We start from the raw sequence: 22,748 nt of genomic DNA on the forward strand, positions 1-22,748 counted from the left end.
CTATAAGTGGGTGTTTGCCTAACAGTCCCTGCAATCGAAGAGAAACACTAATACCGCAATAGATATGGAATCTGTTGGAAGATTTATTTTGAAATGACAGTAAGCATTAATAAATACTTGAATTACGGAAGGGTCTAACTCCGCAGTGAATGTTTTGGGCAAAACTGTCCGCGAATATAGTCAGGGCTCTTCCTATAACCAGCACCTACGTCTGCTTGATGATAGGGGCTTGGCTGATCTTATCATTTGAAGAATGCCAGTGTATCAGAATATCTGAACTTTTCCCCTCAGTGTCATGTGCCTTGCTTTGAGGACTCCGTCATCCTGGTACTACCTGATTATCTCATAGCTTTTAAGCTCCTCTCGCACATGATCACCTCCTGCTGCTATTCCAGGCTTTCAAGAGCTTTTTCAATCAATACTCAAAGTGCCTCACTTTGTGCTTTTAAGTGGAATGCCTCCAGACTTTCTGCACAACCAGACCCGGTCGGTCTTGTGGATTGAGCGTCTGAGATAAGATAAGAATACAGCAGCAAAAGTGACTAGCCAATGCAAAACGCGGCCGCGCCGACTTGGTTTGCAATAATCGAGGCTTTGAAAAGCAGCAGCTCCTCGTGCGCTCTGCTGCAAAAGCTGAGAAGAAGGCGGAGCCGCGCTGAGCTGCCCTCTGCACCATTGCCTTTTCATCTCCGCTTTTGCCATGGATGAATTACGTTCCTGAATTTCACACTGGGGAAGCGTGTTTGGTGCACACGCAGCTTTCCTGTCAGGTCACGAAAGTGCACACACGGCCAGAAGCAAACAAAAACGGTGAAGTTGTCGTGTTTGAAAAAATAAGCTCACACGTCGTACATGAGCTTGCCAGTTCAAAGGCATTTATCCTCACATGCTCTCTGTTCACCCCCGCACCCTCACTAGTAATTTCCTTTCAGAATAATTCATCAGAAATTTGGTTGAGCTGCATGACTTTGTTGCATCAGTAATTGACCGGCACACTACTTTGATATTTATTTTTTTTAAATCTTATTTGTCGATCAGTGATCGCCAACCACTGTGCCGTTATTATCTATTTTCCCTTGTTTGGAACCAAAATGATTAATTACTTTTTATTAATTACATATCTATCTTTGTGCACCTATCTATGCAAGCGACATATAGGGACTGGCAGAACAAATAGATGCTCTTCAAACTAGATGGCAAAAGGTACAATTACTTCATGTATCCATTAGTGATGGGACAGGACACAAATTCCCTCGAGATGAAATGTCTCATGAGATTGAGTCCACATAAATGAAACAAGATGAGATTTTTGCAACATTTATGATGAAACATAATGCTTAGTTGAAACTGTCTTCTTTTCATTGCATTGACTGCGAGAAAATTAACAATATAGCTTTCAAAAGCAAGCTTAATCAAGCATTCAAATGTAAATAAAAAAGGTGGCAAACTCTCTTTGTCTTTTCTGCCAATATTTTACCATCCTTTTCCTGAACTAGAAAACTAAAATATTGCCAAGCGGGTGAAAGTAATTAGATAATTCTTTTTTTGTTCCTCCTTTAGGGTTGTAGATTTTGGCATTTGCATAAAAGTTTTTTTGTTTTTTTTTCCCTGGGTGAAAAACGGTTATAAGCACAGAAGACCAACTAACACATTTCCACTTAATAATGACTGGCCAACTTCCATAATATTTTGATAGTCAACATTTCTTATTTGCATAAATATAAACCAACATTTTAGACTCTCTCACCATAAATAATTGTCAATGTGACAAAGGGACATCAAAACCAGAGGATGCACATTTGAGTAATGTAATAGCAGAAAAACAACATCTGTGTTGGGCTGTCAATTCAAAGTGTGAAGTCATTTATGTCTATTCAACTGCCTTTAAAAAGTAATCTGGCTGCGCTCGACAGAATATATGGAGCACTGTTAGCTAGCGGCTAATTCATACTAGTGCTGAATGCTGGCAACAGTCACCATACTGGACAATGTTAGCATAATCAATTCATATATTTTTTTAGCGTCCTGAATTGGTAATTGAACATGATTTCAGAACATTGTGCTGTTTATATCATGGGTCGTGACTAGCAACACTCTCCGGGAGCAATAGTTTGTACAGTGGAAAGAGTCAATTTAGCTGTTGTTGTGTCACGCATCTGGGAAAAACTTAAAAATAAAAGCATACCAAGGCATTCATGTCATTCCAGTATTTGAAATGGTATGGTTTATTTTAAATCCCTCAACACATTCGGTGGTGTGATTTACCGTCATGCAAAGCATCAACAAGAAATTTCACGGTGTTCTTATCTCGCGGTACGATCTCGCAATCCCAGTCCTCGTTCCATTTAGTATCCACCTGTTCCCTTTTCTAGAAGAGCAGTAGCTTTGTGGTCAACTAAATAAGTCCAGATTTCACCCATTGTAAGTCAAATTGTCTGTAATTTTCTGTTTGATAGTGTGCCCTGAGATTTTTCACATAAAAGGTCTTTGCCACAATGTTGGGAAACCGTCTTATATTCATGGGAGAATGCCTTCAAACAATTAACATTTACAGTCAGGGGACATTTGGATATTTTCCATGTTGAAAGCCAAGGCATTCCTTTACATCATCTGAACATTGTAGACTCTCCTCTACATCCTGCGCCCGCAATCATCAGGAATACAGTTGGCGTTGACCCTGATACGACCCCTTGCCTACTTTCATCCCTGTGAGGAACTTCACAGCTTGGAATTAGGCCTGTTTTTGCAGGGTCAAGAATTCTTGTGGTCTTCCCTAGACTGGCAGGAATTGCAGACTGTCAGAGAGTTACTCAACAAGTCCAAATGAGACTAGAGACAAAACAGGTGCTGGAACTTGTGTTTTGTGCAACATGTGTTTAAGAGATTCTTGGCCAAAACATGTTGGCAAGACTCAACCGAGTACGGATCCCCGGACATGGCGTGGGCCGTTTTTTTTTTTTTTTTTTTTTTTTAAAAGATTGTGGCCACAATGTAAATATAGTACATGCAGAAAATACTCATTTGTGGCTTTGGAGAAGCTGGGGCGCCATACTGCACAGTTGGCTAAGCAAATCAGGATCGTGTTCTCAGGAAATGCTAAGTTTGAGGTAGAGGTCTGGGGAAAAGCTACACAATGGATGAGAACAAACAGATTGAATTTATATTTATGATTAATTTTATTTTAGGCTGGGGATGAACTGATGATGATTTTTTTCTTTGAAATCTAGAAAAGACTGACATTGCAAGAAACATTAGTACTTCAGGAAGACGTTTACATCCCTGCTGAAAAAAAATTGTAGGCTATTTCACGAGCATGTTATTCTGTATCTACTTTGTGGCCTCCGTCTCTTGTGTGTACTTTACTTCTATTTTGCAGCTACAAATTAGTATTTTACTGCCTGTTACATGTTTGTGGCCACATTTTTTGATGTCATGTGCATGTTATGCTTGTTTCTTGGCTACAAATTGGTATTTCATGCATGCGGTATAACTAGTTTATCGTCCCAAGTTGCACGCACTTTATACCTTTTCCCACAATTTATTATTTTGCGATCATCTTACCCAATTCGTGGCCACCATTTAGGGCTGCACGATTATGGCCAAAATAATTATCACGATTATTTTGGTCAATATTCAAATCCCAAATATTCATCATGTTTGGTCAGAGATGTCTATTTATTGCCTTATTTTAAACAAGCAGTATATAAGCACGGCTTCAAGGCTTGATACTTACAAATGATAATAAACTAAAATAAATAAAGTAAAAAAATTAACTCACTTGTTGAGTGCAAACCAATGAAAAAAATGAAGCCTAAGCCTACTTTAAACCAACCACTTTGTTTACTTTCAAGCAAATTTCAATCAATTACCAGTCAAAATGTCATTTTCTGTCATTTCAAACTGAATTTATTCACATTTTTCTGCAAATGTTTCAAAATAGGTCTCAATTGACAGCTAGCAAGGTACAGTATATGTTAGGAATCAGGTGAGAAACTCAACGCACACTGGTAAATAATATATTACGGTTATTAAAAAGCAAAGGCTTTTGTCATGCAAACATGTGGGAAGCATTGCCCCCTGGTTGTAGGATGACAAAGCGCTTGATTTGACATGTAATGTAGCCGGCTTTTTAAGGGTTAATATTGCTGAGGATCAGCTTAATTAATCGTGGCAGCAAATATCGTGATCGTGATTAAAATTCGATTAATGGTGTAGCCCTACCACCATTTAGTATTTTGTGTACATATACCTAGTTCATGGTAATCATTTAGTATGTCTTGCGGACATTTGATCTAGTTCATGGCCAAGATTTTGTAATTAAGGTGCACGTTATAGTAATATTGTGGCCACAAATGAGCATTTTACGGCTGAAATTTAATTTGATTACCTCAGTTGAAATAATGCTCAAGTTAGTTTCTTCTTGCCTCGGATACTCGCTTTTTAATGGAAACGAAGGAAAAATATGTCAAGCCAATCGCAGCAACAATTGTTATTGCTCTGCATGGCAGTAAAATACACTGTAAACTTCAAAATTTAATTTGTTTGCCAAATAATACATGGAGAGAAATGTCTTGGTAAACTTTTATTTTTCCTGGCAGCATGTCAGGGCGTAACAGCTTGATTAGTCTTTCCACGGCAACTGTTGCTCTGGACTCCCAATACAAATAACACAACGATGTTCTAAAATCCTGTTGAACTGCCAATTCAAGGTGCAAACAAACAACTTAATAACACTGACATTGATATAGGACTCCTGTTGTCATTTTTGCCAGTGATTCAGGCTATTTTGTAGCTGGGTCTATCTTAAATTAGCTGCTAGCTAGCAGCACCTGAGTGCTCCATATAGGCTGGCGTTATAGACTTAAATGACTCTACACACTTTAATGCTGACAGCCTGAAAAAGTTGCCATTCTTACTGATCACATTTTAACACACCATGCTGACTCAAATGTGCTGTTTCACTTGGCAAATGGTGGCGCATACACCACATTTTATGAGGAGAGATTGTGAGGAGAAGGAGAAAAGTAGTGTTTTCACCAAGCAAAAAGATATATATTTTATACTCTATATTCATTTTGAATTTTCTGAAGGATACCGAATTCGAAAAACACTCAATAGCTGCAGCTCTAATTTTGGTGAGCATAACAGTTATAAACAGGATTAATAATCTGGGTTTACATATTCACTATTTTGTGCACACATTTTCCCATATAATGTCAGGAGCTCCATACAAGAACTTTTAAATCCAAATTGTTCTTCTTGTTATTCGACACTTTGGCTGCTTATGGTTATACAGTATCTCGCATCTCAAACCATATGTTTTTTGGATGGCTGAATGTAGTAATTGGCCCATGCCAGAAGACATTCTACCGTGTCCGTTTGCCCAGTGTACCACCCAAATGGAAGTGTGGAGTGTTCATGCTACATTACTCACTGATTGGTCACGGCTGCATGAGCGCCCCTCATCATCGGCGGTCATTTGGATCTGCACCTCTCTTTGTAACATACCCTTTGGGAGCGGTGACAAGTGGACTGTAGAGCCGCGGTCCTGACCGTGAAGCCTCTCTTATCCCGTTGGAAGGCATGTTCCGGAAACCCTGCGGGAAGCTTATCCAGCAGCCCGCAAGCCGTTAACAGCGGGGATCCCGCAACCCAAAAAAACTCATTGTGGATTACATGGACAATCATCCCTCAAGTGTGTGCGCTGTTGGCGCTCTTGTGCGTGCAGCTGTCCTTCCCGACGTGGTTTGTTTACATTTCTCAGTCACCCACAGGAGCACTGTAACGCCCGTGGCCCTAGCAGCCCCTCAAACCACAGAGCCTCACCCCTATAAAGTGCTTGGACAGCTTTTCAAAGCATAGACTGGAATCCCACGCAGCTTAACAAAACAAGCCGGGAAAACAGTGGTGTCGCCGCTTATCTCGCAGGTGAGAGCAATTACAACTGACATCGCCATGCTAGACAGACAGCTAGGAACCTGACTCGTACGATCACAAGTGTCCTTAAGGGTGAGAGTGATCGTGTTGAAATGTAGCAGAGGCTGATGAGGGTGCTTCCAAATCCAGGGTTACTGACATTGACAGGCAGCGCTCTGAGCGTCCCTCAGTCGCAGTATTTTTATATGAAAACATTTTGCTGGGGTGAAAACCACAGTCCCACCTCAAGGTTTACCCATAGCGTTTTTTTTTTTTTTTTTTTGTGGACCCTGACCACCGTTTGTTTAGAAATTTGCCTATTGCCAACTATTGCTGTATCTTTGTGCCAAGGTGCAAGTTAATAGGAAAGTAGTAATCAGCCTTTTTTATGTGAAGACATTTACAGCAGCACCTTTGCACCCCTTTTTATCCAGGGCTGCAACTGACATTTATTTGAACAATTTTTATTATTTTCTTTATTTTATTATTTTTAATTAATAGGATTTTAAAAAAGTGACTCTCTTTATTTCTATCCCTATATTCAAACACGAGACATTTTCAAATTGATAGAACAGAAAACAAAAGTAAACTTTTTATTTTTATTATTCAATTAGTGGTTTGGTCAGACACCGTAACGTCATATTTTATTTAAATATGATAATCTGTCTGCTTTTTAGGTAAATCAAGAGTACAGGATATTTCCTAGTGAGAGGCTGATATTCTGAGGATTTGGACTTGGATTTGGATTTAAGTTTCTTCGCAATTAATCTATTATCAAAAATATTCGTGGATTAATTTCATCATCGAAATTAATGTCGATTCACCTTTTTCTTAGAATAAAATCTGTGAGACATTTTGAAGACTAATGAAATTCTATAAAAATATGGCATCGTATTTAGCATTTTAAGTAATTCTAATAGCAGTTGTAAACATTTTGGGTGGGACTGCAATAACTCATGATCAGTGGTCGCTCTTCTTTCCCTCTCTCTCTCTCTCTCTCTCTTCATATATATATATATATATATATATATATATATATATATATATATATATATATATATATATATATATATATAGTTTTCCTTCCAGTGTTAAAGTCATACTACAAAAATAATTCGGCATTCAGTTACCATAAAGTTTTATAATTCAAATTAAATTTAAGCTACCCAGCAGATGCAACCATGTTGGCCAATATAGGATTGTTTTTCATTGCCCCGTCACACTTTTGCCACATATTTCCAGGGAGAGTTTATAAGGATCTGTCTTAACCAGTGATATAAGCTGCCAACCTGTACACCACCACCCGCCTAAAGCCAGCTGGCATACTATTTAGCTCAGCTTTAACCTCCCTTACATATAAAATTGAAAAAGGAAAACAGTGCCGTTGGTGTACTGCCACTTTGTAGAAGGGCAACTTTGTTGGCATGTTCAGGTTTGATACCCATAAAATAAACTGCATTTATGTTTTTAATAGTTTAGCACAGTGCCAACACAACTGATTTGTACCCCCTTTGTCTGTTTTTGTCATCTTTTGGAATGTCAACTATAGTGGGGTACTACAGTCGGTTAGTCGCCAATACATTTTAATTTCCATGTAAACATTGGTAATTGAACTTTGTTCTGTGGCTGTTATAATCTTGTCACTACTTAACTTACTGTATGATTAGTGTTTCATAGATCAGTGTTCCAAACAGTGCTTCATGGGTGAGAGTTCTCACTTTGAGGATTTATATATATATATATATATATATATATATATATATATATATATATATATATATATATATATATATATATATATATATATATATATATATATATATATATATATATATATATATATATATATATATATATATATATATATATAAGCCGTTTCCCCCTCAGAGCCCTGGAATGTGCCTCAAATCCTCTTTTTTTTTTTTTTACTGTGAGTGGCAGACAACTTGATTGAAGAGCAGTTTCTACTAAACCCTTCAAAACGAGACAAGAGAGTCTCGGCATGACTTTTATAAGAGGTGGAGTCCCTTCGGGCCCTTGTGGTATTGGTGTCCACGCCAGCTCAGCTGCAACCTGCCAGTCTGAGGTCTTCTGTGTTGTTTAAAGGGTCTGTGGAATGTGGAACAAATCTGTTCAGCTTTATCAGCCTGGATGCGCTCCCTATTGGCTGGGCTTAAGAGCCAGGGGCCTGCGCGGGAGCTTACAGAATTTCACATAGAGGCCACAAACAGAGGCACATCCTGTTTGAGGCCAAGTGCCTGTCCTGTTCATTGCCTGGCGCCTTCTTCTTCTTAGACGAGGTGTGTGTGTGCGTGCGCGCGTGTTTGCTTAAAGAGTATCCTGTGTGTTTTCCCTGTGGTTTCTGTGGACACGTTCCTGGAACAAAGTTTGAAGCCATTGTTTGATTAGTAGAGCAAAAATGGACAGTGTACTCAGGGTCAGGAATAGTAATAATCTGGTTCAAGGTTGGGCATTTTAAAAACTGGAGGGTGCCGCAATTTTTTAGGCGTTACTAGGGGGCCATGTAGGACCAGACACTTCATAACTTCCTAATTTCATATGTATGCAAAATGCGAGGTCATTCTCGGCCAGCCATTTTAGAGCATTTTGATATTTTCAAGACACCCCCTGTTGTGCTTAAACTCATTGTCACAAAGTGGTGTAGTAGGTTCCAGAAACAACTAGTTAATGTTTAATAGTTATTAACAAAAACAAAGCATGATTGGAGTGCAAACATCCTAAACAGCCATGTCTGGTAGTACTGTTCGTCTGTTATAATCTGACAAAGCTTTCACAGATGGAATTCAACTTCTACACTGGACAAAATAAAGGTCTTAAAGACAAATTGTCACATATTCCTAAATTACATTTAATATCAAATCTAACTGACATACAAGCCTTCATAACCCTTTGTGATGCGAATGGTGACATCTTGAAACAAACGCTCAATGACATCTTAAAAACTTCTTGTAACGCTAATGATAACATACGTGCACATTATGACAGGTGTTTGGAATTTGAAGCATCGGTGCTATCTACTGGTGATAGCGGGTCAGTAAAGTTGTTTCCAAGATCGACATTTACAGTGGAGGAGCTTAAAAAAAATCCTCACTCAACCTAATTGAAAAACATCAATGACAATTTTTTTAGCTTTTGGCTAAAAGATTGTCTAGAAACTGCTGGTGAAATAAGTATTAAGTAATTAAACATTAAGCAATCAATTACTTATGTACTTAAGTCATAATTTCCTTGAGGTACTAAAAGCGCTCAAGTACATTAGTACCCTAAAGCAATCAATTATGTAATCAAGTAGTAAGACAGTTGATTACTTTAGGTATTGAGTGTTAAAGTACTCAACTAATTTAAGTAATAGGCACTTAAATAATTGGTTGCTTTTGGTACTACATTATTAAAGGAATCAATATTGATTACTTTCATACTTAATTACGTAAAGTAGCTTATTAAGTATCTAATTCATTTGGCACCAGCTTTTTCAAACACTGCTAAATTGAAAAAGATTTCAATAAGTACCCTGGATTCTTAAAAAAAAAAAAAATGAAAACACGTCTTTGGGATTGAATGAGTTAAAATATTTTGTTTCAGACACTCCATTTTCAGTGCATGGACGGTATATAAGATCCATTATCCTAGCCCAACAACAAAAGGTTTGAAGAAAAACACAAAATAACTGTTGCATAAAATGCCATTTACTGCAAGAGCTCTTTTTGTACACCAGTTTCCCATCCCTCACCCTGTTAGTGCTAATGGAAAAATACAAATAATTTGCAATGGTGCAGGCATTCAAGTGCGGAATTACAAGAGGAAAATATTGCACAGTGTAGTTAATAGATTGTGATGTCATTTGTTTAGCAGTCTGATAGTGTGTGGGTATAAGCTGTTTTTTTTTTAGTTGTGTTTTTTCTGTAATGGTCCTGTAGATTCTGCTTGATGGGAAAAGTTTGAAGTATCTTGTGAATGTATGCTGCAAGAACTCTATTTCCTCCCTGGAATGTTAGCTCACAAATACATCAGATGGTTCTCTTAACACTTCCACAATACTTTAGACCAAGGGTGTCCAAATTTTTCCCTCGAGTGGCCATATAAGGAAAAAGTGAAGGATGCATGGGCCTCTGAAATTTTTTGAATTAATTTATCAAGCAGGCCAACATAAGTCAATTGCATATTCTTTATTTATTAAGGCAAATAATTTAGGATTTTACAAGAGTTTGTGAAGATCATAGACCATTTAACCCACCAAAAAATATCAGTCCCTGCACTGAACGGCAAATGAATCCCACTTGTACAAAACAGGAGCAGTCTTTCAAAAGCTAGCATTTTTTTGAGCCATTACTAGGGAACCTTTCATGTGACACCTTCACAGTTTGGACCTTGACAGCGGAAAATGGTGGGAACAATTTTTCTCGTAAAAATGAATTGCTATTCACCAGTTGCATATTGAGAAAAGCTCTGCTGTAGTATTAATAATAATAACAATAATAATGAAAATCATAACAATGCATTAGTAGCAAAAGTCATTTTTGTTACATGTTAAAATGCACTTGCACTGAAATGTTCATGCCATGTTGTAACTATCGGGGTGAAATTTCAGCTCCTCAGTGTCTTCTCTCATTGCTCTTTCCCTTTGGTGTAAAATGTCTTTGCCGTAAAGATGAAGGGATTGGACAAAATACCACACAAAAGGTTAAGTGAACAATTTAGCTTTTGTTTACCGAATACATAACACAGTGAGCTGCCATTTAACCCCTAACACGACCCGGTGGAATGAGATACACGCTTTCCGAGCAGCAGCAGCGTCCGCCGGCTGCGTGACAGCTGAGAAAAGGGCCTCCATTGCATCACGTTGCTATCAACGCTGGCTTTAATGAAGCTGAGCTGATTACAGCATCGTTGACAGATGCGCGGTGGCCAGCTAGCGGTGCTAATCTTTGTTGATGCCGTCCAGCAGGTCAAATCAAAGTGAGAGGATAATCAGGTTCGGGAAAGGGAGGGAGAGCGGCGGTATGAGAAGAGTTCTCAATTGTAGAGGAGCAGGTGACTTTTAGTGGTTTAGGTGCGCTTATGTCAATGGCTAAGCATTCTCATCAAACCCACGCCCCCCCCACCCCTCGCAGCTGTTGTTACACAAGGCCCGAAGAGACTTCACCCCCCGTGATTCATGTCCTGCCAAGGGAGAGGTTCTGCCTCCTGTTTGACCTCAAACAGAGTCCCGCTGGCCTGTGAGAGTCGTATCTCGGCCACATGGAGTCTGTCCAGATGACGGCACGGTGTTCGGTTCTCATCTCGATGCCATTCGGGGAAAGACATGTCACGGCAAACTGATGCATTGATAAAATTCCCCATTAAACACCCGTATGTTTCAAATTCCATAACTGACCTGACAATGGTACATGTTGATTGACACTTCAAAGCGGCTTACTCACACTGGCCTTGCATTCCTGTTTATTTTAATAGAGCAGAATCTCTTAAGTTTAATGCCCAGACAACTTAACAAAGCTCAAAGTGCTGTCAAGTACCATTCAACAAAACCGCGTACTACCTCGCAAGATGTTTAAGGAGAATCCAAAGAATAATCAACTTGGCATTTAAACTTGTGAGATAAGAATTGTTTCAAAGTGTTTAAAAAAAATGTGCGAGACATATTTCTGTGGAAGCCCAAAGATGTCAAAATTGTATGGCCAATAAATTGTAAAATACGGTCATATTATCAAGTATATTTCATAATGATTATTTGAACATTTAGATTTTTAAAAATCATATGTATTTAAAGGGCCCCTATCATTTTTTTCTATCTAGGACTGTGTAGAAGTTATGTACAATTTCCAGTGTGAAAAATCTATTCAATCATCCAGGCACGGATTGCGTTCAAGGTTAGAGGTTCAGCGCTTTTCCCATTCGATATTATCTGAGGCCAGTGTTCTGTGTTGATTCAGCACCGTAATTACCCTGACTCGGGCTCTCCGCTGAGGCCTCGGTGAACCACCGAGAAATAGGGCCCGCATGTCTGCCGTCCATTCATTGTTCTTTTGCTGTCTTGCAACCTTCTCACTTCTTGCTTCCACTCATCATCTTTCCTTTCACTGGCTCTCTTCACTTTAAACACTTACATCTGGTTTTGAGTCTAGGCCAGATTGGTTTCTCCCGGAATGGCGGTCCTTTTTTCCTCAATGACCCCCCTCGCTCTCCAGTTTCACCGTGCGGTGACGACTCCACCAAATGTTTACAAAGTGGTGTTCCTTTCTTCGCACTGACACCACCGGAGCCGTGTTTCCGTTAGCAATTAGCCGCCCACCAATCACGCACGATTAATAGACCGCCGAAGGGCTTGAAGGATTTCCCTTGGCGCCTTCCTCAAGGTGTCAGGTGACTTAGAGTATGTGTCACCTTAGACACTTTTGAGGAAATGACCAAACTCTTGTTTGGACAAGGGAAGAAGAGCTGCAGTGTACAAGTTATTTGGAGGCTAATTACACAATTTCAGAAAGCCGCATCGACTGGAAAATATAAGGAAACCCCTTGAAGATATCCTGTTTTTTATTTTCTCCACTATACAGTATGTTTGGACTTGGATTCATATACAGGCTGCTGTAATTCATACCCCGAGGCCAGAGGAACTGTTTAGCCAATCTTTCGTGCTAGTCTCTACTTTTTTTTTTTGGAAGATTTTCCAAATGTGTTGTGCACATCATACCTTTTGAAGAAGGGCTGTGTGTATGTTTTAAGAGGGTGAGCTAGGGGTGGGGGTGTAAGAACAAAGATGTGTACTGTTTTCTTGTGGTAGGTTGGGTGGGGGGGTGCCTGATGTCACCTGGTAGGGAGCTATGAAAGCTTCCCCAAGGTTGCCTTAACCCACATTACAGGTACTTATATCTTTTTCAAATTTTTTCAAGTATTTGTCCAAAAGATTGTTTGAAAATGTGATCATTTTAAATTCCTTTAATACCCATATTACTAATTACTTTAGTTCTTATTACTAAAGTAATTGATTATTTTAGTACTTATTAAAGTGAGTAATAAGTTACTTGTACTTAATTACATGATATGAATGTGTATTAGTGCTGGCCGATAACATCAATATAATAATATAATATGCAATATAATATATATATATATATATATATATATATATATATATATATATATATATATATATATATATATATATATACACACACACACATATATAATATGCAATACAAAGTGACGCAATACGCATATTGCAATATGACGTTCAATTTCCAATGTACCGTGTATCGGTTTTGAAACACCTTATTGTTGTAACATTTCGTTTTTTTAAAGTCGCTTTTGTATCATGATTTTTGTCATGTTATGAATAATGTCTAAAATGTAAATCATTCCAAGGCCTTCAAAAACACCACATGAAATACATAACCTTTTGAGTGAGGTGATGTTCCAAAGCAAATTGCTGGAACTGTCGGATTTTGAACTACCTCCATGTATTATCTATTATTTTAAAGGAATATGAGTGTAGAATTAGAATATATGACAATTTCCATTTCAAAGACATATGTATATGTATGTGTATATATATATATATATATATATATATATATATATATATATATATATATATATATATATATATATATGCATCTGGTATTGAATATCTGCACTTAAAAAATGTCTTCGGCAGCGTTAAAAGAGGTAACTTTTTTTTCTGGTAACCCACATTAAAGTCTGCCAGTAGAAGATGAAGCTGTAGGGAAGCTCGGCAGAGGTGCCGTAGTAAACATCAACAAACATCACACGCTTTCCAGGCTCTCACTATGCCACATCGCCTGGAAGACACTTGTTTACATGTTAGTCCTGTCAATGCATTGACTTGTCCTTGTCATGCTGCTTGTCATGCGTCTTCCTCTTACTCAAAATATGCATGGATCATAGCTTCCAGGTGGAAAACAAGAAAGCCCCCAGACTTGTTTGCATAGCCTCACCGAGCATCTTGTGATCTGATAGAGAAAGAATGGCAGCGGCGAGATGCCAGAAGGCACTTAATTACACATGTGGCTAGCAGATTTGGAGGCCGCCACCATAGGCAATGTAGACTGCAGACTGCGGTCAGACACGGTCTGCTCTCTCATTAGTTCTCTCATGGGATGTAATGAGGAGGTACTGGGGTGCTCCTTAGCACAGCCGTGTTCTGCGTCAATCAGCGAGATGTTACAGTACATCTCTTCCAACCTGAATTTTAATTGGAGTATGTTGCCTTTGTTTGCTTCATGACAATCCCCTCTCTCGCTTAATGCTTTGCTGTATCAAGAGATGAGATGACTTTTTGATGTTTCTTTGAGCTGCACAATAGCTTACTTTCCTGCTCTTTGTTAGGGCATTCATTTACACAACAAAGATGTAGTAATAACTGAGACTTTTTTTCACCATGTAAAGACATTTTCAAAATAGTCTTTGAACACCCAGACCTCTAAAAAGGACTAAAAATGCAATAACATGATGCCAACCCAGTAATTAATGTAAAGCTTCCCGTCAATTGAACATAGATATAGACCCTGGGCGCCAAGATGCTAAAAAATGGCAGTAAAACATTGCTTAAAAAAAAAAAAAAAAAAAAAAAAAATTGATTTACCAAAATGATAGCTCACTTTCATTGTGAATGAAAGAAATCTTGCGTATTTACAGCCGAAAGGCAGCTGTGTACTTTGCATTTACTTGGTTGGCTAAACTTGAGCTGGTTCTATGTAATCAAGATCCTTCTTACAAAGTATGCATATCACTCCACCCTCATCAAAGGTGCTGTCAGGGCATTTCCTAAAGTTACATTTATCATTCATCTGACCAACAATTTTCACATGCTCTTTCATTTTCCTCTTCCTGCTGCTCCTGAACTTGACCTCCCATCCACAACGAGAGCCTATCAGGTTAATTACAGCCAATCACTGTCCACTTCAGGGTGTTATTGACCTTAGTTTTCCAACCCCCACCATCTCAAGCACAAGAAGCATAAAAATGTACTATTTAATCAACATACTGAAAAGCATGAAGGTAGAGATTAAAAATTAGATTAATGCTGGTTAAAAAGTAATGGTTTAACGGTCACTATATAATTGATCGCAATTATTATGTTTATCTGACAGCCCTGAGCACAACAATCCTCATTAACACAGACCTGTAAAATGCAGTCGTAAAGAGAACAGTACTCATTTGCACTCTTTTCCTACTCAGGTCATCAACAGGAATTTTCCATGAGTGTATCATATAGTCCACATTCTATATACACACAGCCATGCAAAAATAACTCCAAATGCTGCAATGTAAATGTCACTTTGTAAAGAAATATTGCACACATGGTCTCCAACTGCTTCTCCAAAACTGTCTTTTGAATCCCATTTGTCAGCATATATGTGGTTTTATAATTGTTTATAATTAAGTGAGTAACTCCGCTGGACATTCTAACAGTGTAGTAAACGCACACTTTGCACGAGCACTGTACTTTTATACCTATTTTTCATCCTAGTCGATTTAAGGCTCAAAAGGGATGTTGTCATATAAAATGGATTCTAAGGGACTTGAGAGGTTAAAAAAAAAAGCTCATTTGTTTGCTGTGCATTTTCCTGAACGTTTAGTTTGAAGTGTGTGTAGTGTATGCAATGACTTGTTTGGAGTCCGAGGAGCAGAGAAAAATCTCAGTTTTTAGGCAGAGCTCCCAGTTAGCATGAGATAGTCCCTATCTATCTCCCGTTAGTCAAACGACATCCTCTTCTGGTATCTGGTTCTCTCCCATCTTTGTTCCTCTTATCATCCCTTTCCTCTTTTGTGGCTTCACTGTCTTTATTCCCTTACTTCCTGCCTCTCTCTCCCACCCTCTCCCTTCATTTCTCCTTCAACTTCCCCCAAGGCTTCACTCCCAATCCTTAGCAGTTTTCTCCCCCAAATTCTCATGTGGCCAATTTGCAGCGGGCGTTCAAACCTTGACCCTGAAACACGATTGCTGCGCTGCACCCCCTCTATCGGCGGTGAAGGTCAGGGCTAGATTAGAGGCTGGAGGACCCGTCCTGTGAAGTGGGGAGTAATCACGGTCTCCAGATTATTAAATAGAACCACAGGCCCTGCTGTTATTACTCTGAGAAATAGAGGAAAGGGGTAGAGCGAGGAGGGTTTTTTTTTTTTTTTTTTTTTTTTTGGGGGGGGGGGGGGTCTTTCACCTAAACGCATGCAGATGTTCCAACTCAGATGCAGTACATGCAGTTCTTTTGTTTTTCAAGCATCTATCTGGTTTTTATTTGCCTCCTTGCAGTGGGCCTCTGAGCCGCAGATTTGATTTCAAAGTGCGGGGCAGCTCGGAGGAGCGAACATGACGTAAATAAGATGAATCATTTGTTGTTTGAGTTCTTGTGGCTTAAGGCTTGTGCTGCACTTAATTGTCATTGTTTCCACAATCCAGGCATAATTAAAAGTGTGCACTTGGGTGTATTAACACGTGTGGGGTGGTTCTGTTTTATGTAGGATGTGGATTATTCCCTCATGACGGCATGTTCCCCTTGCACTACTTTGTCTTGTGCATAATTAAAGTTACAGAATAACGGAATGACAAAAAGTTAGTCTGACTATTGTTCCCCATTCCAAAACTTCCTTTAACTTTTAGCCTCATTCATCAAGCTTTCCTTGCTGAGCACTTTCTGTAAGAACAACAGTTAGGCAAGAGAACGCTCACAAGATGAATTGCAGCTCCTTCTTTTTATTTCTTTTATTTTTTGATGGATGCAAGGGCCCGTTTGAAGGCTTGGGAGGAATCTTAAACGCTTGGCTGAGCTTGCTTGCCAGTATCCCAGACAGTGAAACACAATCAGTGAGGCGCACATGTTTCAAAGTGTTTGACCGTGCTATAGCACCGTCCATGTAGACACTTTTTTTTTCTTTTTTTTTTGCACACATCTGACGAGAAAATGTTTTTGCCTGAAATGTTTATTTTCTCTGCGTCTGAGGTCTGAACTGTAGATTCACTTCTCTGATCTTCATTTTCTCACAGGCGTTCCTAAATGGGCATATGAAAGCAGCGCACCCCGCAGATCAACACTGCCCCCTAGAGGGTAAGTTGGAAAATACGCGCTAATAAAATTTGATGGAAAAAAAAAACCTAGGCAGATTTAGAGAAATGCTGAAGACCAAAAAATATCACCCCGGGATTAAAGTCTCAATACTGTGAAAGTAAATGTGTCTATTTTCAAATGTGTATATTGTTTTAAGATTGAAAGATGTTCTATTTTGTTAATAAATTCCAAAATCACAACAATAAAGTTGAATACTTGAGATCGAGGTCATAATACTTGAGATTGAGGTCATGTTACGAAAATTAAGTGTATTTTCACAAAATAAAATGTAGTTTGAGCTAGAATGTAAAATATTATTTTGAGACTAAATGTCAAATGCTAGAAATATTTTTTGTATTTTTGAGTAAGAAGTTGTATATTTTTAAGATTAACAGTGATTATTTTTAAGATTTTAAGTCACATTACAAGATGAAGTAAACGTATGATATCAGAAGAACAGTCTGTAAAATGAGCAGTGTTGTTTTTTTCCTATAATATTACAACATTGAGCTTCAAACCATATAGTGTAACTTTGTTCTTTTAAAATTACAATCGTTAAAGTGTAATGTTTATTTCAGTGTGGCCTATTTAGTGTTCCGATATTATTTGGGTCAAGTTCTAAAGAAGGAAGGAAAAGTCCAGTTTTCATATTAAAAATTCATAATAATATAGGACAGCATAAACCTAATCTGCGTAGTTAAAAAATAAATCTGGATTTTGAATTTTTCCTTTTTTTGGGGGAGGGGGGGAGTCCTGAAAAACATCTAACTTTGTTGTCATTACGTATTATTGCGTTATCCTCCTCTGTAACTCCCAACTTAAAAAAAAATATTTGGGTCTCTTAAAACATTGTAATATGATGTGATCCCATATGATCAAGATTTTTTGAGGTCAAGTCATGAGAGCAGCAGCTTTAGCAGGGAAGCCCAGACTTCCCTCTTTTCATCCACTTTACCCAACTGTTCTGGGGGGGATCCTGAGACATTCCTATTGTAGTCGGTCCTCAGGCCTTTTTCTGGTAGAACTTACCCAAAACACTTCACCAGTGAAGTGTCAGTACGGTACTGTTTTAGGGATCTGCTGATTTTCTGTATTTTATGGTTTGCTATCGCTTTTAAATTACACCATGAGTGAAAAGTATGCGTTTTTCATTTCAATCTTGTCAATTCTTTTTCACGGGTGCCTCTAGCAGACAAGTGCTCCCATTTGGAATATTCATGTGTGCTTCCTCCCGTATTGTCAAGTTATCCAGATTTTGAAACTCATACATGTATCAAAGTAACTAATGGTGATAGTCCAAAAGTAACTTCAATGTGATTACTTGACTGGAAAAAGTAACGCATCAGATGCGTCTGTCATTACTTGTAAAATGTGCATATGGTATCATGGCCATCATTATTTAGAAATGATTTTTATATATATAATATATAATAAAATATCATTAAACATTAATGATATTTTCACCCAGCCTTGTTCTTTCTTCTGTCGTAAAACTGTGTGTAATTGTGTGTCTTGTAAACGTGTCTCTTCTGACAGTGGCTCTTCCTCCCGAGAAGGCGGAGGGTTGTGAGAACTACCTTCAGTATCTTCATGCAGAAGACGGAGAGCGAGAAATAAAAACTAGCGGGAAGAAACGGATCAGTCTGGATGTAAGTCTCTGCTGTGATCATAATATATCTGATTTTTATAAGAAAAAGGAAGGCAAGGGGAATGCAGTTCAAATGACCAAGATGGGCTATTTGCTGCAGCTTTATGTAAGCACTGCTTCTGTGTATTTAAAACCATTTACATGAAGAATAGAATGTATTGCGAGTTCCTGAACATCTGTCAGTACAGTATACTGCTCCAGAACAAAATTACAATTTAGGGTTGGTTTCCATCTTTCAAATGCTTTACTGATCAGTCCTGACCGCATGTGCTAAAGGGACATTATAGAGCCATAAAGGACTGCTTCTCCTTTGGGCCCCATCGCTCGTAAATGTACGCTGCTTTTTCACACAGCTCCTCCACCAGGCCTACAACAATCCAGATGTTTGCCTCTTCAAATTTTCATGTTACCATACTTTTGTTTTATTATTAGTACTGTATTATTGTAGTCATATGATTGTGGATGAGCTGGACCCCGTTCTAGTTTACTGTGTTCAAGCAACAAGGTACACCCTGAAATTACATGACAAACAACCAAATGGATCATTTAGAGGCGTAAATAAACATAATACACTTTATTTAACTGTTTAGTCTCGTCTGTAAGACACAAATGTCAAATGAAAACAAACGCTCTTCTAGTTGGAAGAATACTAATGTAGCGGAGGTCAGTGTTTTCCGCTTTGGTTGTAGATAGTTTGCCGCTACCCCCTTGTGGTAAAGTAATTTACCTTAATGTGCGCATATTGCAAATGAGTGTAAAGGAATACAGTGTGTGTCTCTGACGACATACTGAAAAGAAAAGCGAAATGAGCGCAAACTGTATGTAATCTGATGTCTGCACAGGACTTGGAGTGTGATGTTTCTGTGGAGGATGACAACCGCCAGGAGTGGATATTCACACTTTATGACTTTGACAACAGTGGCAAAGTGACAAAAGAGGTGTGTGTCTGTACTGGATTCATGACAAATTTTGGGGCCGACAGCCAAAGCCAATTTTTTTTCCTGTTAATGTAGGATATGTCCAGCCTGATGCACACCATCTACGATGTAGTGGACGCCTCGGTCAATCACTCCTGCCATAATAAAAGCAAGACGCTGCGTGTCAAGCTGACTGTCACTCCGGAGCCTAGATGCCATAAAAGAGAAACAGGTCGGACAAATATTTCAAATGTCGTTTTAGTATTTTGTCTTTTATGCTTTCATCTAATTTGTTCTGATCGGTTTCACAATCCTTATTCAGATCGATGTCATCAAGAGGAGGGTCGTTCAGCTGACAAGCGCATGTCTGCCTACATCAGGTCAGTCTGATGATTAGTACTCATGGCAGATAAAAAGTAGGGACTGGCACTTTTTCTGGAATCCCATAGGTCATGGGGAATTGGGAATCAACTTTACCTTTAGTCACTGGATTGGGAAAGTACAGGATAAAACCTTCACAAAAGTAGACGGGATCTGGATTATGCAATAGGTGTATATATATATATATATATATATATATATATATATATATATATATATATATATATATATATATATATATATATATATATATATATATAAAATGTATGTGAGACAGAAGACAGGACTGTAGTGAAAATTAAGTGTCGTGTCAAAAGTACCATATTTTTCAGACTACACTGTAGGCCGCAACTTTTTTCTCATGATTTGTGCCCTGCGGCTTTTAGGCTAGTGCACCTTATGTGCAGGGTTTTTTTCCCCCTAGCCACCGGCAGGCAGTCCACAGGTAAAACATAGATGTGTACAGTGTCTGTCTGTCATTTTGTGGAACATCTATGAAATAGAGACGGAAAGATGTGAATCAATGGCTTTGTTCAAATAGAGATTTAAAAATATAGGATTAAAGAGATAAAATGATTGATAAAATGTATGTATAAGGCAATTAGCTTGGAATAAAAATAAAAACAAAAAAAGGTATTAAACTTCCATATAGCATCCATCCATTTTCCAGAGCCGCTTACCTCACTAGGGTCGCAGACTTCTGCATAAATATCCGATATGACTTGCGTCTTCAAGTCCAGCGCGGCTTAACCGTGACAAAAATGTTTGTTTTGTTTTGTTTTTTGTTTGTTTGTTTTTTTGCTCAAATATTGCTGGTGTGGCTTACATACCAGCACGGCTTATAGTCGGTAAAATGTGGTAATATTTTACTGTGTTACTCAGTTCCTTTTTTTCTTCTTTTTTGGGGGGAAAAAAACAGGAGGCAAAACAATGAAGCCCAAACCAGTGAAGGTCAGCATTATTGTGTAGATGAGAACACAGAGAGGAGGAATCACTACCTGGATTTGGCTGGCATTGAAAACTACACTTCCAGATTTGAAGGTAAGTTGTCATTTTTTTCAATTTTAGCCGTAGAATAAAATGACCTTTGATAAGAAATGGTTACCTCCTGAATGCCTCACTTCAGCATTCACACTAAACATTTTGGACACTTGATTGAATGCTCACTTGTCACCATTAGCACAATGAAACTTTGTGCTGAAGCGGCGGTGAGAAACGACCGTTCCTTCTCAAACTCTGACCTGTCTTTCAGGAACAAGCCCACCTCAGGAGAGTCACGGCCGAAGTTCCCAGAGCCAGAGCCGCTCTCGTTCCCACGAGCCGGAAGCCCAGCTGGTTCACCAGCGGCGCTCACAGGTCATCGGTGACAATTACAACCCCACAGAGTTACGGGGGAAAGGAGCGCAGTTTGTGAAATCTCCCAAGGGAACCAACAAAGGAGGCGGCGGTGGGGGCAAATCCACTAAATGTCACGGCTACCACCCTCCCATGCAAAGCGCGCTGCATGGTGGCAGCGCTGCCACCCACGGGGGTCAGGATGTATACCACTTACCACACCAAGTCCAAGCGTCCGGCCATCATCAGCACCCTCTGCAGTACAGTCACAGCAAACGCGTCAGAGCCAAAGCCAGGGAGGCACTTTCCCCGAGCAAAACGCCTCTTTCCCCGCAGCCTCACCCCCAGGGGCCGCCCACAATGCCCTCTGTGCTGCCAGGCCTGGAGAGGGAGCAGGTGTCCGGCCCCCCTGGGAGCCCGGGCTTTGTGGTTCCTGTGGTCCAGCGCCATGAGCACCACCATCACCATGAACACCATCATCACCACCACTACCACCATTACCACCAGACATGACCACCTCCGCTCATGTCTCACGTGTAGGACCAAGCACCACTCCCAGTCGAGGATCTTTATACTCGCCTCATGCAAGCTATACAGATATATCCTGACATGTAAGGAGTTGTTTTCTATTGTGATGACCTGCTCTAGTGGACCTAAAAGATTTCTATAGTTAGTGTGTTACCGTGTTACCACAATGGCTGTGTGGCACAGCTTTGGGTTTTTTTTTCTTCTTTTTTTTCAAATCGAGTCTTTCCAGGGATCGCAGAACTTTTTTTTTTTTTTTTTTTTTTTTTTAAAGTAACGGGAGCAAACAACACACCAGAAAGTCAAAAATTTGAAGAACTTCAGCACATTTTTCCCCTCCGGATGCTGTTGATTTCTGCCATGCCTGGAAGCTAGGAGACGTTCTGTGGGAGATCTCTCCAAAAAAAGAGAAAAGGAAAAAAAACAAACATAGATCTCAGGTGTTAAGGTGCTGCTTTTTCACATGGACCTTATGGTCTTTGGACTGAGGGGATTTGGAGTGTGTGTGTGTGTTTGTGTTCGTGTGTGTGTGTGTGTGTGTGTGTGTGTGTGTATGTATGTATGGGGGGGGGGGGGGGGGGGGGGGGAGTATAAAATCACCACTGCCAGTTTTTATGCAAAAAATCTTGCCATATGTACTGTATAAAAAGTATATATAAATATAAACACATTTTACTCTATAATTATGATACTGTATATGCCAAGTCCTCATGAATATAATTATACATATGTGTATTTTGTCTTTTATATATAATAATAATAAACATTATAGAGTTCATGGTCGTCATTAATGGTTTCCTGCGGGTACTCACCTCTTTCTTTAAACACAAGCTGAGGACGCCAGTCTTGAAAGCAAGGGTAAGTATTCCTCTGAATTTTCTTAATGTGGTCTCTCGCGCTTGGACATCGTTATCTATGTTTGATATTAGATAAACAAATTTTAAT

General features: G+C 39.0%; 1 protein-coding gene across 2 annotated transcripts in view; it reads left to right on the plus strand.

Moving 5' to 3' along the window:
- The window catches only part of LOC148426622 (protein naked cuticle homolog 2-like), a 36,564-nt gene extending 14,210 nt beyond the window's left edge, over positions 1-22,354 (plus strand). For both annotated transcript variants that reach the window (XM_088410840.1, XM_088410841.1), the window contains 7 exons: positions 16,937-16,997; positions 18,534-18,646; positions 19,488-19,583; positions 19,659-19,794; positions 19,885-19,942; positions 20,863-20,984; positions 21,196-22,354. In XM_088410840.1, coding sequence (XP_088266966.1) covers positions 16,937-16,997; positions 18,534-18,646; positions 19,488-19,583; positions 19,659-19,794; positions 19,885-19,942; positions 20,863-20,984; positions 21,196-21,791 — 1,182 coding nt within the window. In that variant the 3' untranslated portion in view covers positions 21,792-22,354. The remainder of the gene's footprint in view (positions 1-16,936; positions 16,998-18,533; positions 18,647-19,487; positions 19,584-19,658; positions 19,795-19,884; positions 19,943-20,862; positions 20,985-21,195) is intronic.
- Positions 22,355-22,748: the final 394 nt, after the last annotated feature.

This window comes from Hippichthys cyanospilos, chromosome 3, assembly GCF_059441005.1.
Source record: "Hippichthys cyanospilos isolate Australia breed blue-spotted pipefish chromosome 3, RoL_Hcya_1.0, whole genome shotgun sequence".
Taxonomy (NCBI): Eukaryota; Metazoa; Chordata; class Actinopteri; order Syngnathiformes; family Syngnathidae; genus Hippichthys; species Hippichthys cyanospilos.